The sequence below is a fragment of the Martes martes genome (assembly GCF_963455335.1).
Source record: "Martes martes genome assembly, chromosome: 5".
Lineage (NCBI taxonomy): Eukaryota > Metazoa > Chordata > Mammalia > Carnivora > Mustelidae > Martes > Martes martes.
Genome location: NC_137892.1, coordinates 158,733,714 through 158,748,422, shown reverse-complemented (window position 1 = coordinate 158,748,422; position 14,709 = coordinate 158,733,714). Strand labels below are relative to the sequence as shown.

General features: G+C 49.1%; 1 protein-coding gene across 1 annotated transcript in view; it reads right to left on the bottom strand.

The window, feature by feature from the left end:
• Positions 1-14,709, bottom strand: part of SEMA5A (semaphorin 5A) — a 464,615-nt gene that overhangs the window by 122,556 nt on the left and 327,350 nt on the right. The window contains exon 12 of the mRNA XM_080804210.1: positions 8,887-9,091. Coding sequence (XP_080660336.1) covers positions 8,887-9,091 — 205 coding nt within the window. The remainder of the gene's footprint in view (positions 1-8,886; positions 9,092-14,709) is intronic.

The following is a 14,709-nucleotide window of genomic DNA, read 5'->3' as shown; positions in this document are numbered from 1 at the left end:
AAGGGAGACAGCTATTAACAATGGTAACCCAAGTGTATCAGTGTTTGGTGGCCACCAGGGTCTCCCCAGAGTCTTTCAAGTTTTGTGTATTTCAGTCCAAGGGACTGTTGGGGCCTGCCCTGCAGTCAAGGGCCTCATCTTCTTCTCCGCATATCCCCTTCTTCGGGGCTAAAGAAGGAACTGGAAGAAAACTCTACACAGAGGGAGAAAGTCAGGAGTGGGATTTCAGCATGCCCTCAGCCAGTTGCCAACTGTTACTTTTTCTTTTTTTTTTTTTTAAGATTTTATTTATTTATTTAACAGAGACAGAGAGAGAGAGATCACAAGTAGGCAGAGAGGCAGGCAGAGAGAGAGGGGGAAGCAGGCTTCCTGCTGAGCAGAGAGCCCAATGCCGGGCTCAATCCCAGGACCCTGGGACCAAGACCTGAGCCGAAGGCAGAGGCTTTAACCCACCGAGCCACCAGGCGCCCCCACCAACTGTTACTCTTAAAGGAGAAATTCTAGAGTATAAAGAACATTGTTTCTTTTGGGGTTTTTCTACTAGCTCATTTGGGAAACATTACTGATTTCTGAATTTTAATAATGGTTCGTAGCAAGTAACAATAAATATGCCATGTTCTATATTAAAACTGTATTTGGGGGACACCTGGGTGGCTCAGTCAGTTAAGCGTCCAACTCTTGATCCTGACTCGGGTCGTGATCTCAGGGTCACGAGGTTGAGCCCCACATTGGGCTCCACACTGAGCCCAGAGTCTACCAGAGATTCTCTCTCTCTTCCCCCTCAGTCTCTCCCCCCACTCCCATGCCCTTTCTCTCTCTCTTCCTAAAAATAATTAAATAAAATCTTTAAAATATAGACGTATTTGGAAGAAAAGAAAGGGACGGTAGGATAAGGCCATTGGCTCTATTTTCTCCGTGGTACTCCCGGAAAAGCCACGGGAAGGCACGAGTGCTGGCGTCCCATCTGCACGGAGTGTCTCCTCCCTGCTCCCTGGGGTTAGGGCACTCCAGCCTCTGGTGGGCTTCAGAACGTCACCCATTTGGGGACCCCTTCTCCTGCTCAGTGGTCCTTCTCGGTGAGATGATTCCCATCAGTCACCAGAAACTTTACAAAAGTCAGATTCACGAGGTCTAATCTCTGTTGGAACAGTCAGGAGCGCGCCTTCCGAAACACGGACGACCGTGACGGTGTGAGTCCAGGCTCTACTTCCCACCTCCTGACAATGGCCAAACACGATGGATCCCACTCATCACCCTTACAAACGGCTTCTTAGCGTGGAAACCCCAGCCTCCTGCTTTCCTTCTTCATGCTTTATTTTTTTTTTCCCAAGGGGTTTCCTGTAACTGTTTATTCTATTGTTTGTATCTCTCTCTAAAATAGAAGCTTCTTAAGGGCAGGGAGCCTGTGGAGTTTATGCATGAAACCTCTTCAGGGAATCTGGCCCCCCAATTTCCACTTCTCCCTTCTCAGAGAAGGTCATCAGTAATAACCCAATGGCCCAAACCAAACCAGCCACAAGCTCCCGTGACCTCACCCATTTCCTCAGCCCTGCGTACCTACAGCACAGTGTAAACCTTAACGTCTCTCCATGAAAACACCGAAGAGTAGTTTCTCGAACTTTTTTTTTTCTTTATCACTTCGGCAAGGAGACTTTTCATATTTCTTTCCCTGTATGTGTCCTCCCGTACCTGAAGTTTTAACGCCGAGGACTACATATATGATCACACAGTGCATGCATCGCTGTGCTTTATACCTACACATAAGATCTGTCCCTCAGGAATCAACTTTTGCCTCTTCAGGGGTAACATCGTCCTAGTCCAGAGCAAGCCTTAGTCCAACACCATCACTGTGGGCCGGCTAGCCCCGTCCACTGCACCCACGGCCTGCGTCGGGGACCTTGTTTGGGACTGAAGTGGCCCTGAGCGGACCGGTCTTCATCAGCCATTGCAGTGAAAGGACGTGTCCCCATAATGACTACCTTCTCAGAATCAGTGAGACTTGCGGCAAAATCACAGCGACGTTGCAGACCCAGATTTTACCATTTCCGTCCTTGGGGCTACCCACCAATCCATTCTCTAGGAATTAGGGGCAGTCATCTTCCAAAATATTTATTGTTTCCGTGAGCAGGGACGGGGCAGAGAGAAGGGGAGAAAGCCCGTTGTAAGCAGGCTCCTTGCCCAGCGCAGACCTCAACATGGGGCTCAATATCACGACCTTCAGATCATGACCTAAACCCGTATCAGGAGTCCAACATTTAACTGACTGAGCCAACCAGGCACCCATTTATGATTATGATTATGATTGTTATTGTCATTACTACTATTAATATTGATTATAGATTGGAATCTGAGTATCTCAACATGAGCGTACATCTTCTTCCTCCGCCTGTGTTTACAGTCACGCAGCCCTACGGGGTTGAGTAAATTCTCTCTTACTGTGATTGCTAAGCACACAGAGCATGAAGCAGGATTAAGAGCTAATACATTATTAGGGGTATGATCCCAGGGCTGCGTGAGTGAGGGAAGAAAGGAAGCAGGGTATGCCGCACGCTAGAAACTAATGTATCAAAAAAAAGGAAGCAGGAAAGAATGGGAGGTTATGCCACGCAAGGTGCCGCCGTGCTCCTTTATACAGAACCCCAGAGAGACGTCTGCCTGGCTGCTTGCCTTGAACAGCCCATCGGAGGGAAAAAGAGAAAGGAAATGGATTAGCTTGTTTCCTCCCAAGCCCTGCATCCCCCTGGTTGAAGCTCACCTCCCAGGGATTTAGGCCCCCTGCATTTCTGGGGTGCATCTCCCCGTCCCTTTTGCACCTGTACATGAAGCCAGATCCCACGCTGATGGTGCCACGTCTCATCCCAGTCTGGAGGTGGCAGGAGGCCCTCGGCCACCAGCTGGGAGGCATCGGTTGGAAGAATCCTGCAGTCCTGCCAGGAGTCAATCAGCCAACCGGGGCCTGAGACACAGCAAATGGCTGAGGGCCTGGGACGAGAGAAGCGGAGGCCGTACTCGGAGATCTGCTCGATGCACAGGCCTTCTCTGAGTTCTCCAAACACGCTACACTTCACCAACTCTCAGAGCCCTTGCTACCCGTCATGTCCTACAGGATACCTTCCTTTCACCTCATTGGAAGTGAAAATGGATTCTCCTCCCAACACCCACCCTCTTTCCATGACTTCCTTCCCGAGGTTTCTGTTCTGATTTTTTTTTCCTTTGACTAGAAATCAAGGCTTTCTGTTCTTTTGGGTTTTGCTTGTTTGTTTGTTTTTTTAAGATTTTATTTGACAGAGAGAGAGCGAGAGAGGGAACACAAGCAGGGGGAATGGGAGAGGGAGAAGCAGGCTTCCCGCCGAGCAGAGAGCTGGATGTGGGGCTCGATCCCAGGACCCTGGGATCACGACATGAGCCGAAGGCAGACGCTTAACAACGGAGCCCCCCAGGCGCCCCAAGGTTTTCTGTTCTTAAGGTAAGAATCAGAGATGTCGCATCCCTGAATTCTCCCCACACCTTTCTTTCTGAAGGGAAGATCGGCCTAGAATAAAACCCTTGAGTCACGATTCATTTTCCTCCAATTATTATATTTGTCGTTTTGCTAGAAATCTGGTATTGAGATGTCCACTGCTGCATTTTGCTTTGTTTTGTTTTCCTTTCTTTCTCAAAGCCTCTCTGTCATTTGTTTGGCTGAATCAAGGCAGGAATTTGTCTTGTAAAACACCCCTGGTGTTCTGATGCCTGAGATCTTCTCATTTTGGGGAGCGTCTACCTACTCCCTTTAATCCTGGTTGACAATAATTTTCATGACTCATATTTCTTTTTCTCAGAATATTTTAGACCATGTTTCAGAGATTTATGCAGCTGTATCGTATTCTGGGGCCTCCTAACTTGTTTCCTTCTCCTGAATGCCAATGCTTTATTGATCCTTGGAATTTAAAACTTCACCTGGCTACATGCCATGTTCATTTACTCTGAATCAATATTGCTCAAACATGGTGGGTTTTGAAATTTTCAGACTCAATTTTCCTTTATTTTGGAGAAATCATTCCTGGTAACTTTGCCTGCCCCATCAAGACCTCCAAGTCCTATTAGAGATCATTTCTGATTTTTTTTTGGGGGGGGGGCATATTGCGTGCGTGTGTGTGTGTGTGTGTGTTTAGAGAGAGAGACAGCGCACATACTCGAGCAGGGTAGGGGGGCAGAAAGGGAGGAAGAGAGAGAATCCCAAGCAGGCTCCATGCCCAGCACCGAGCCCAGTGAAAGGCTCAATCTCATGACCCTGAGATCATGACCTGAGTCCAAAATCAAGAGTCAGACACCCAACTGACTGAGCCACCCAGGCGCCCCATTACGTGATCTATTTTAATCATTTTGCACTAGCTTGCTGCATCTTAAACATTTTCTTCCAAATCAAGTCCCAGATGTTTTGTGAACTAGTTAGCAAATCATACCAGCAGCTACTGAAACAAACAGTAAACATATCCATTAGGCTCAGGCTGGATAACAGATTTCATATCAGCATCACAAACAGTTAGGAACCAATCACAACGCTGTCGGTGTCTCACCACAGAGAAAGGTAAGGTACATCTGTTATAGAGAGAGAGTCTAGGTCAAGAAAACTATTATTTCATCCAGAACAGCACGACGTGAATATGGTCCAGAAATGCCCAGCATCAAATTCACCTGGGGACCAGTTAGAAATCCCAGCGTTCTGCATAATGGAGAAACCTGTCAAATCACTATGTTGTACACCTGAAACTAATGTAACATTCTATATCAACCATGCTTCAATACAAAATAATAAAATAGAATTTAAAAACTAAAATAAAATTTGTCATTTGTTATTAGTTCATCTCTTGTTCTAAATCCATATTCCTCTGTGTGTGTGTGTGTGTGTGTGTGTGTGTAATCCCAGCTCTCTGTACTATATCAGGATCTAGGTCTTACTCATTCTCGAGCTGAACAAACATTGGCTTAAAACAGCCCCGTAGAATAGTCAGAGTTGGGAATGAGGGAATAAATAGTTACGGAAGAATAAAATGGATGGTTAGCAGCGGCGGCAGAGGGTTCAAATCCCCGGGACCTGCTGCCTCAACAAGAATGAGGGAGACTAAGGGAGCAGAAGCAGACTTGTGCGGTGAAGACACACATTCAGTTAGAGACCCACTGGAATGGAGACGAAGTAAAAAGACAGTAGTACACTTCATCATGGAAGGGATCGTGGAAACCCTGGAACTAAATGGTATTTCCAGGGAGGCGGCATGAAATAGAACCACCGAGACTATGGGCAGAGCCTGAGTCACGGCCGCCTGTAGGAGGCGGACAGGAAGGCTGGAGCCAGCCGAGGAGCATCACAGACACAGAGTGCCAAGGAGCTGCTGTTCGCCAATCAGGCGAGGAGGAGAATCAGAGAACACATGAGCGGTCCACACGATTCTAATTTTGTCTTTGCAGGGGGAGCTGAGCAGCTGTACTGATGTGAGACTCAGTCACTTACAAAGTCTAAGTGTGCATATACATGTCTTTTATTTATTATTATTATTAATTTTATTTTAGAGTGAGAGAGAGCGCATTCACGAGCGGGGGTGGGAGTTGGTGAACAGAGGGAGAGGAACAAGCCAGCTCCGTGCTGAGCACAGAGCCTGACACAGGGCTGGATCCCAGGACCCCGAGATCACGACCTGAGCGGAAATCAAGAGTCATAGACACTGAACCGACTGAGCCACCCAGGCGTCCCCAGGCACAAGTACTCTAAAGGTGTTACCATTTGCCATTTTGCCTCTTGCTCTGAGAAGACCTTCAGAAAAACAGCTCATCCAACAGCAGCACCGTCGTGGCCCAGATAACAAGCCTAGCCCTGGCTGGATTTCCAATAAGAGAGAAAAGGCAGCAGCAGCTAACAGACCAGGGACATATCTGGGAAAAGCCCACTGACTCGGTGGGGTGGCGGCCAGCAGGGAAAAGCCATTCGAGCTGCAAGAAACACCAGAAACTGCACTATTAACAAGGTCTATTTCACTTCGATTTTTAGATAATACTGACAAATAAAATAAACCAACTTTCAAAAGGCCGTTGGCAGGTTTTCTCCAGGTCCTGTTAATTCCAGTAAAATCAAGGGGGGAGTGAATAAACTTATCGCCAGACCTGAATTCCCAAGCCCAAGATAGCAAATTGATTTTGTTAGCAAGTGAGGAAGCACCCTGCTTCATGTTTGCTCGCACGGAATGCTACACTCACGCTCCAGCAGCCGAGCGTTCCCAAATTCCTGGATGAGGTCCGGCAGGAGCTGCAGTGGGACTGGAAGGAGCCCAGCCATGTGTGCTCAGTATCAGCTTTACCATCAAAGGGGAGGGCTGTTCCTGGCTTGCCTGGACGGAAGTCTGCTGGGAAGACGTAAATTAAAGACCGCATTGGCGTAAGCCTTCAGAGTTTTAAGTCAGAATCTCTAACCCTTGTCATCCCTGCTTGTCGGGAAGTTGTCAGGGTTAGTGAAAAGAGACTGGCATTTCAGACTGTTCTTTCCAATATTCCATTCCACATTTCAATTCCTGGGAAATAAAGAAGAAACCCCTAGGCTGGACCATCAAAATAATAATGAAAATAATAATAATAATAAAAATGAATTTTATTCTAAATAAAAACTTAGGAAAAAAGGTATTTCCTTCAAAATGTTAATTAACCAGTGATGTAAGAGATACATGAAGGGGCTCCTGGGTGGCTTAGTCAGTTGGGCTCAAGTGTCCGCCTTCGGCACAAGTCATGGTCTTGGGGTCCTGGGATCAAGTCCCGAGTCAGGCTCCCTGCGCAGCAAGGAGTCTGCTTGAGGACCTCTCTTCCTCTCCCTTTGCCCCTCCCCCAATTCGTGCTCTCACTCTAAAATGAATAAATAAATCTTAAAAAAAAAAATAAAAGAGACAGAGACGATCTGTTTCCAGCACGTGAGGACACAGCGAAGAGACGGCCTCTGTGAACAAGGAAGGACTCTCACAGGGAAACAAGCTGGCGGCTCCCTGACCTTGAACTGCGGCATTCACAATGGTGAGTAACAGATTTGTAATTCATCCCACCCCTCGCCCCCTGGTCTGTGGTGTTTTGTTACAGTAGCCTGAGCTGACTGAGACACAGTCAAAGTTGAAGTACGGGACAGTGCCGTTGCCGTTAGAGATCCCTGGAAGTTCACTACGAATCCTTATTAACCCAAGGAAGCAAACACTGCCTCCTTACAGCCTTGGCCGTGGAAGAGGTCAGAATTCTCAGGCTGAGGCATCAGCCTGCCCCGGCCGAACCCCCCAAGGCCTGCTCAGGACCCCCTCATCTCCCCTTCACCATCCCCCTCCGGGTACTGATAAAAGAGACCCAACAGCCTCCTGGAATCCCAAGGAGACTCTGTTCTCTGTGGCTCCAACCTTCAGAACATTTATGAAGAAAAACTAGGGAAACTTCTGGAAAGACCCAGTTCGCTCATTCTTCAATCTACCACACGCCAGGCACCCTGCGGGCACTGAGCATAAAAACGGCAGAAAATGAGCCACGATGCCTTCCTACGCAGTAGTGAACAAAACGCAGGCCGCATCGGTAATTCTCTGCTTCTCCTGCAACGCACAGCAAACTTCACCTCCCAGTCCCTCAGGCCGCATCGGTCCTCTTCGAAGCTTTGCTCGTCCTAGAGGGGCCACCTCACTTCCTCCCCACCCCTCCATCACATGGACCCTTGGGGGCACCAGTGGCCCCCTTTGGCGATCTCAAGGTCACGTCTTTGTCCTTACCTTACCTGACAACACGGTGTCCCTGCCCAAAGCTGACCACTCCCGTACTTTCGATGCTCCCCTCTTTCTTCAAGGCCAAGTCTTCTCCTTAGCGAGCTCTCTGCTTCCACGTCACCTCCTAGGAGAGCCCCCCCCCCCCCCACTGGCCAAGGATAGGAGCCACCCTGGCTCCCGCTAGCCCACGGCTCTGTTCACACGCACGGTATAGGCCTGTCACACCGCCCCGTCGTTTCCCGCCACGGCTGGTTGATCACGAGTTGTCCTCAGCAGAGGAGGGTGTTCCAGTCTGCTGACCTCTGACCCATCACTGCTCACGTGAACCACAAAATAGTAAATGTTCAGTAAATCTGGGTGCCTTTATGAATAGAACCAACCCACTGATGGGTATAAAATATGATACTCAAGGGGAATTGTGAAGACAGAAGATGCAGGCGTGGGGGTGGGCTCCATCTGGGGGCCTTTGTGCAGGAGAATCTGAAGACAGGGACTAGCTGGACAGGTGTGGGGACCGAGACACAGTCCCTGGGGCTGGCCTCGGGTCCCCTACGCTCTCTGTGCCGTAAACCAAGACAGGACCTGCCTCCAGCTGGTGACACTGGAAACCAGACATGTTCAGATGTGCTCAGTAATTTCATCAACAGTGTAGCCTGTGTCTTTTTTAAAACAATGTGTTGTCTGTGTCCCCGAACATACTCCTCCAATGCGTGTATCTACATCTCGCAACAGGAATGTCTTGTGAGCACTGCTTTGAACCCAATGAAAATCCCGGTGACAATCCCAGGATAATACGACAACCAACAAATGTCCTCTAACAAATTCCATTGTCTTAAATTATCCCAATGAAAATGGTCTTGCCAGGAAAAGACTTATCCTATGAGTAGTTAAGAAATAATAGCGAAGAAATCAGGCATAGTCATTGCGAGTAAAACTAGGGCCGATGTAATGCAAAAAAGAGAGTGAGACGGAGTTTCCCATGAGAAGCACAGAGGGTGACGAGGACAAGGCTGTTCTGTGGGTCTTGCTAGGGGAGGACAGATTCACAGCTTGACACTGAACATGCACGTTTAGGATGTAAAACACGGAAGCAAGAGAGGGTCGGAAACTCAGGAGGGGCGCCCACTCCTACCTGTGGCCAGATAGATGATGTGGACCAGCATGTCCCTGCCCTGTACCACGTCCACGGCCAGGTGGGAAAAGCGGCTGTTGTCCTCCATGAAAGCAGGCACCGAGGTCACCGGCTGTACCACCTCGTGCATCAGAATGAACTTCTGAGCATCCTGCAGGTTCCTCTCCGTCAGGTTCACGTACAGGCCTTGGTCCACTGTGCCACACTGCAAGGGAAATCAGGCCATTACGGGACACCCATGGCTGGTCCTGCCACCTGGCTGGAGGGGACACGGAGGCTGAGTCACTGCCTTGTGCAAACCCAGGCGTTTCTCCATTTCCCTCGAACTCCCCGGCCTTGGGGTCCCTCCCCTTCTACATTTGAACTCATCGCATTTGGGGAGTCCTTATAAACCCCATCCTAAATGAATGATCGGATGTTAAAAATAAAGCAGAAGTCAGTACTGGCTTTAACTTGAACACAGGTGTACTCCCCATCACCTGTTGAGTCACGTGGGAGCTGTCTGGCCACATGCCCACGATCCTGTCTGTCTGATAAACCAGGTCCTCTAACGGAAGACCCGGCAGTCAGGAACATCCGACAGATCCAGTACCTTCCCTACTGGAATGGTGAGTCTATAAGCAAGATGCGGATTCCACGGAGATAGAACTGGGCCATTTTTACGCATAAATGTTGTAATCTGATGCCAGTCTTTTCACCTGGGTACAAGACCTTGCTGGCCTTGTTTTGTGCTCCTGCTCCAAACAGGGTGAGCGAGGATGAGAGATGGCGCAAGGGGAGGGTAAAAGAAGAGGGAAGGAGAGAGACATTCAGATGGAGGCAATGTCCTGAAGAGGAGTCTGGGAGATGGGGGTGTGGGGGGGGGAGGGGTGGGGAGTAGGGGTGGGGGACGGAGAGCAGGCCTGGCGATTGCTGAGAAGTGAATTCAGAGCCGTGGTGTGCAGAGGCGAGCAGTCCCTGCGTAGGATGGATTTTGGCAAGGACGAGGCAAACAGAGGGGTGGGGAAGAGAGAAAAGCTCTTCTGGGGCAGAGCACACCACCAGAAAATCCTCCCCAAACTTTCTCCTTTCTTTTCTAAGCTTAAATCCTGGCACCCACAAAGGCTGATTGTAGGCAGAACTTCCCGGAAGCAAGGTCGATGGAAACGGCCCTCTCTGCCGGAACCAGCCAAGACGACCGTCCATCCCACGTCCCCTCTAATGCTTGGTTTCGTAACAAGCGAGAGGTGCAAAACTGTAGGATGGAAACGGCCTTTTTAAAAGAATGATCTTTTGGGAGCACCTGATACAGAGTTCTCTACCTGCTGTAAAATGATGAGTCGGTTGTAAAATTAGAGATGAGCAGAGAGACACAGATCCCAAAGCTGGTCCCGAGCATCACCCATATCACACCCCTGTGCCCGATGACAGGACCCCAGGCAGTCGGGGGAGCAGTCAGCTCTGAGCCCCCGGGAGCCACGCGGTCACAGGCCAGGCACTGCCTCTCCATCTACAAAACACTTGCTCCGCTCCCTCCACAGGGCAGTGGTGAGGCCGAGGGAGAGCATCACCGGAAGGCATTTGTAAATTAACTGAAAGCACTTGGACATGCCAAGGAACAAAGCAGTGTGCCTGGCACAGACAAGCGACCCAGCCAGTGGTAAACCCGCCTTGTCGCAGGACAGCAATTCTATGGTCCACTGAGCCGCAGCGGCCAGGGGAAACGCATGAGTAAGTAAAGGACGGAACCAGCGGGGGAAATACACAAGCAGCTGCTAGTGGGGCAGGGGCTGAGCTGGGAGATCCCCATCCGTCCTATTTAACGGTGACACTTACGGGACAGGGACACTGCCTGCCGGCAGAACTGTGACAGATGGAAGTTCTCTCCCAGACTTGGTCTGAGGCCTACCCCGGTGAGCTCTCGTTCCGAGGGGGACTCTGGGTTTGGCAGTTTTCTCTCCCTGAAATCAACAGCAACGTTGAAACCCAGGTGGCCCTTCGCTGTCTACTTGCTGGGAGAAGTTTTACACCCAGGCTTTGTGTCGTACGCACAGTATTTTTTAAAAAACTGGCATCACAAAAACCGGGAGTCCTGACACAAAACGGAGGACCTTGGGCTGCTCTTGAGGAATCCGGGGGTCTGCGAGACCTGGGAGGCCTTGGTGAGCCTGAGCTGGGTAGTAGGAGGACCAGGGATCTGCCTTTGTCCTTTGTACCTTGGTCCCCTTATCGTAAGTCATCCACCAGAACTGCCACTGTAATATTGTCATTTGTACGAAATACGGATTTGGTCTCCGTCCTCTTTCTGACATGGAGCTCATTAAACTAAACCCCAGAAATTTTCTAAGTGCAGAGATTGGTCAAGGTGTCTTTTATCATGTTAATGAGGTGATGCTCAGGCCACGCCCCCAGCCTGTTGACAGGAGACCCAGCCCTGTGATTAGAGGGTGGGAACTTTCAGTCCACCCCTGATTTCCAGGCAGGGGAGAGCAGCTAGAGGTTCAGTTCAATCACCAACGGCCAATGATTTAATCAACCGCACCTATGTAATGAAGCCTCCGTAAGAACCCCCAAAAGGACAGGGTTCAGGTGGTTTCTAGGCTGGAAAACACGTGCAGATCTGGAAGGAGTGGTGCTATGTGCCGGGTGCCTTTCTCCAGACCTTGCCCTGTGCATCTCTTCCAGCTGGTGGTTCCAGAGTTAGGTCCTTTTATAATAAACCGGTCATCGAGTATGTAAAATGTTTCTCTGAGTTCTGTGAGCCCCACTGGTAAATTAATTGAACCCAGACGGGAGGTCGTTGGAACTCTCCACTGATAAGCCATGGGTCAGAAGCCCGGGTGATGACCTGGACTTAATTAAGATCAGCACCTGAAGTGGTGAGGGGATATGTGGGAGCCCCATGGGGCTGATCCCTGCACCTGTGAGATCTGATGTGACGTCCTGGTAAACAGTGTCAGAACTGAGCTGAGTCGTATAACATCTTGGTTTACTTTGCCAGCCTATAATAAATAGCTCACCCAAGGATTCTTTTTCAACTATTTTGAAAGCTATTTAGATTTATAGTATATATTTATTGGCTCGTAAGTAACCCAACTAGCGCTCTAATGGGCTGCAAATTCTCTAGCTGTGCCTTATGCACTGGGTTCCCACGGTATCTGCGTGACACCTTGGGGACTCGGTGCAAGAGGGAAACGATACAAAGAATCATTGTCCTCAAGTGTGTTACAAACCACAATGGTTGTCTTGTAAATGCTTCCAAAAGTAATAAGGGTCATCATTCTCCTAATTTCTTTAATGCCATAATATTTGCATTTTTGTTTGTCTCCAAGACAATAGACCCGGCTTGTGCAAGTCCACGGTCACGAGCCTCACGCTTAGGTGCCGGATCTGAACGGTACTCTTGCTGCAAACCGAGTCTGTGTATCGGAAGTCCTGAGAACACAGGCAACCCCTTCATTTGCTCTAGCAATGGCCTCCTTATCTGCCTGGCCACTCTTAAGGGTCTGTTTTCCATTTTGGCTCCATCATTTCTGATTGGTGGTTATCAAAACTGCACAGAAAATTCTGGAGTCTGTCCACTGGGTCTGGATGGTGTTTCCTGTTACTGACCACTGCTCTTCCTTGGGAAACTCAGGGCGAGGAGGACTTCGGGGAGTGCAGACTCTGACCAGGTACGTCTTCCTGGCACTGCCTACAGTGGTTTCTAGATAGCAAATGAGGCAAATATTAAATATTTTTCACTGTTTTGTTATTGTTTTGAATAGTGAGATTTCTATATTAAATCTGGGAAAATGATGCACTGTCCCTCCTAACCCAGTCTTCCTCCTGAACCTGCAGCCTACTTCTGCTCCTCTAATTTGCTGGTTCTAGTTACAAGTGTGACATAAAATTCCAAATGTCAGTAGGCAAACAAGAATCAAAAAAATCAAACCCCTTCTCACTGCTGGTTACCGCGAACAGAAGGTTGTTTATACATGACTAGGGGAGGGGTCCTTTGCTCAAAGTGTATTCCCCCCCGTGCCTGCTAGATGGTCTCATGAGTGTCAGTCAGGATGCCTGCGCTAACATGGTTATCAAATACGGTAAACCGAAAGAAAATCCTTGGGACTTATTTGTACCAGAAATTATGTAAGGAATCATCATCATCTGTAACTTTCGTTCCCTGGAAATCTTAAATTCTACCTAAATGGAGTTCAGCCCAGCTAAACAAGCTTCCTGCCTGGAACGCGGGCCACATCTCTACAAGCTTCATTTGGTTGAAGGCACCTATTCCCATCTCATAAACGTGAGTGAGCCCTCCATGCGACACTGGCATTATAAAACCAGACGCCTGTGGCCTTTGGAAAGGAGGGATTTTGCTGTGTGCTACAAATACATCCAGACGAAGGGCCTGAAAGTTATCCACGGCCTGGAGGGGGAAAGGCATCATGGGCTTATTAAGTCACTATTCATTGTGAAGACTTTTGCAACAGAGACATCAAGCATTAAGAGTACCCTATAAATAGAGTGAGCATCTTTTTAAATTTTTTTTAACCGTCGGGATTTTACCAAGAACTTTCTTAAACGGAATGATCGATTTCACCTTCAGGATTTTACAAAGGGACTTCATGAACAGTTACGCTGCCCCCCAGCATCTGGGACAGGGCGGAATCCGGGTGCAGACACTCAGCAGAGGGGCAAAGGGTCCGCCTTGCGTTCATACTGACATTATTAAGGGCTGGGGCCACTTTAGTTTCGGTTCCCGCTGAACTGTTAGCTCCCCTGACTCGTAGTAGGAATTTGTCTAGTACCAGACTTTCTCAGTAGCAGGGGCCGAGAAAATATGCACACGCCTCAGTTTCCCGACTTCTAACGTACGGATGACACTGCCCACCTCACAGGCTGGGGAGAAGAGACGGCAAGAAGCATGTGACCAACATCTAACACAACGTGTGCCACCCAGAAGGCACCCAGTAAATGGGCCCTAAGAGTCATCCTCTCTGAATACCTTCTACAGTCAGCAAGGCACCTTATCAGTATTATCAAAGCCTGTCCCTAAAATATTCCTGTGCCTCGGTATCCCACCTTTCTCGTCTGACTGGTGAGAAAGAGAGAAGGAAGATGCCAAGGGAACACTCAAGGAAGCCAGGAAACAGGAGAGAGCAGGTAAAAACCATCCACAAACCTCAAATCCCATGCTCTTAAAGAAAAATTGAAGTTTAAAAAAAACCCTTTTGCAAAACAATTAGAGCTGAATGGTTCCTGCCAAGGCCCAAGGAAAGTGTAAAATCACTGAGCCTTTCCATGTTCTCAGTTTTCTCAAAAGCCAGTGTGTTGAGCTGATCAACCAACCTGAACTTGGGGGCCTGGGTCCAGAGGGAGGCTGTAGCACTCACGCATTGGGGTAACCGATGCTCCTTTAGACAGAAGAGGCTGGGGCTTCGCATCTGAGGACCGAGTTTGGGATCCCGGCTCAGCGGCCAGCCAGACAGTGTCCTCGGTCTAATTACCCGCCCTGGGGCTCAGCGCCCTTCTCTGTGGGAGAGTTGGTTACCGATCCCGGCACCATTGCTACCATACATGACCACTGCAGAGTCAGAACTTGGTGCCACTAAAAAGTACGCCCCGAGCGGGAGGACGGTGATGCTAGGAGCCTTCTCGTCAGAAGGGAGACTGTGTAGACTGAATGTTTGTGTCTCTCCCCAGTGCACAGGTCAAAGGCCCAACCCCTGGTGTGCCTGTCTTAGTGGAGATGCGGCCTCTAAGGAAGTAATGAAGGTTAAACAGGGTCACCAGGGTGGGGCCTTGACCCCCCCAGGATTAGCATCTCTCCCCCTCACAGAAGAACAGCCACATGAGGAC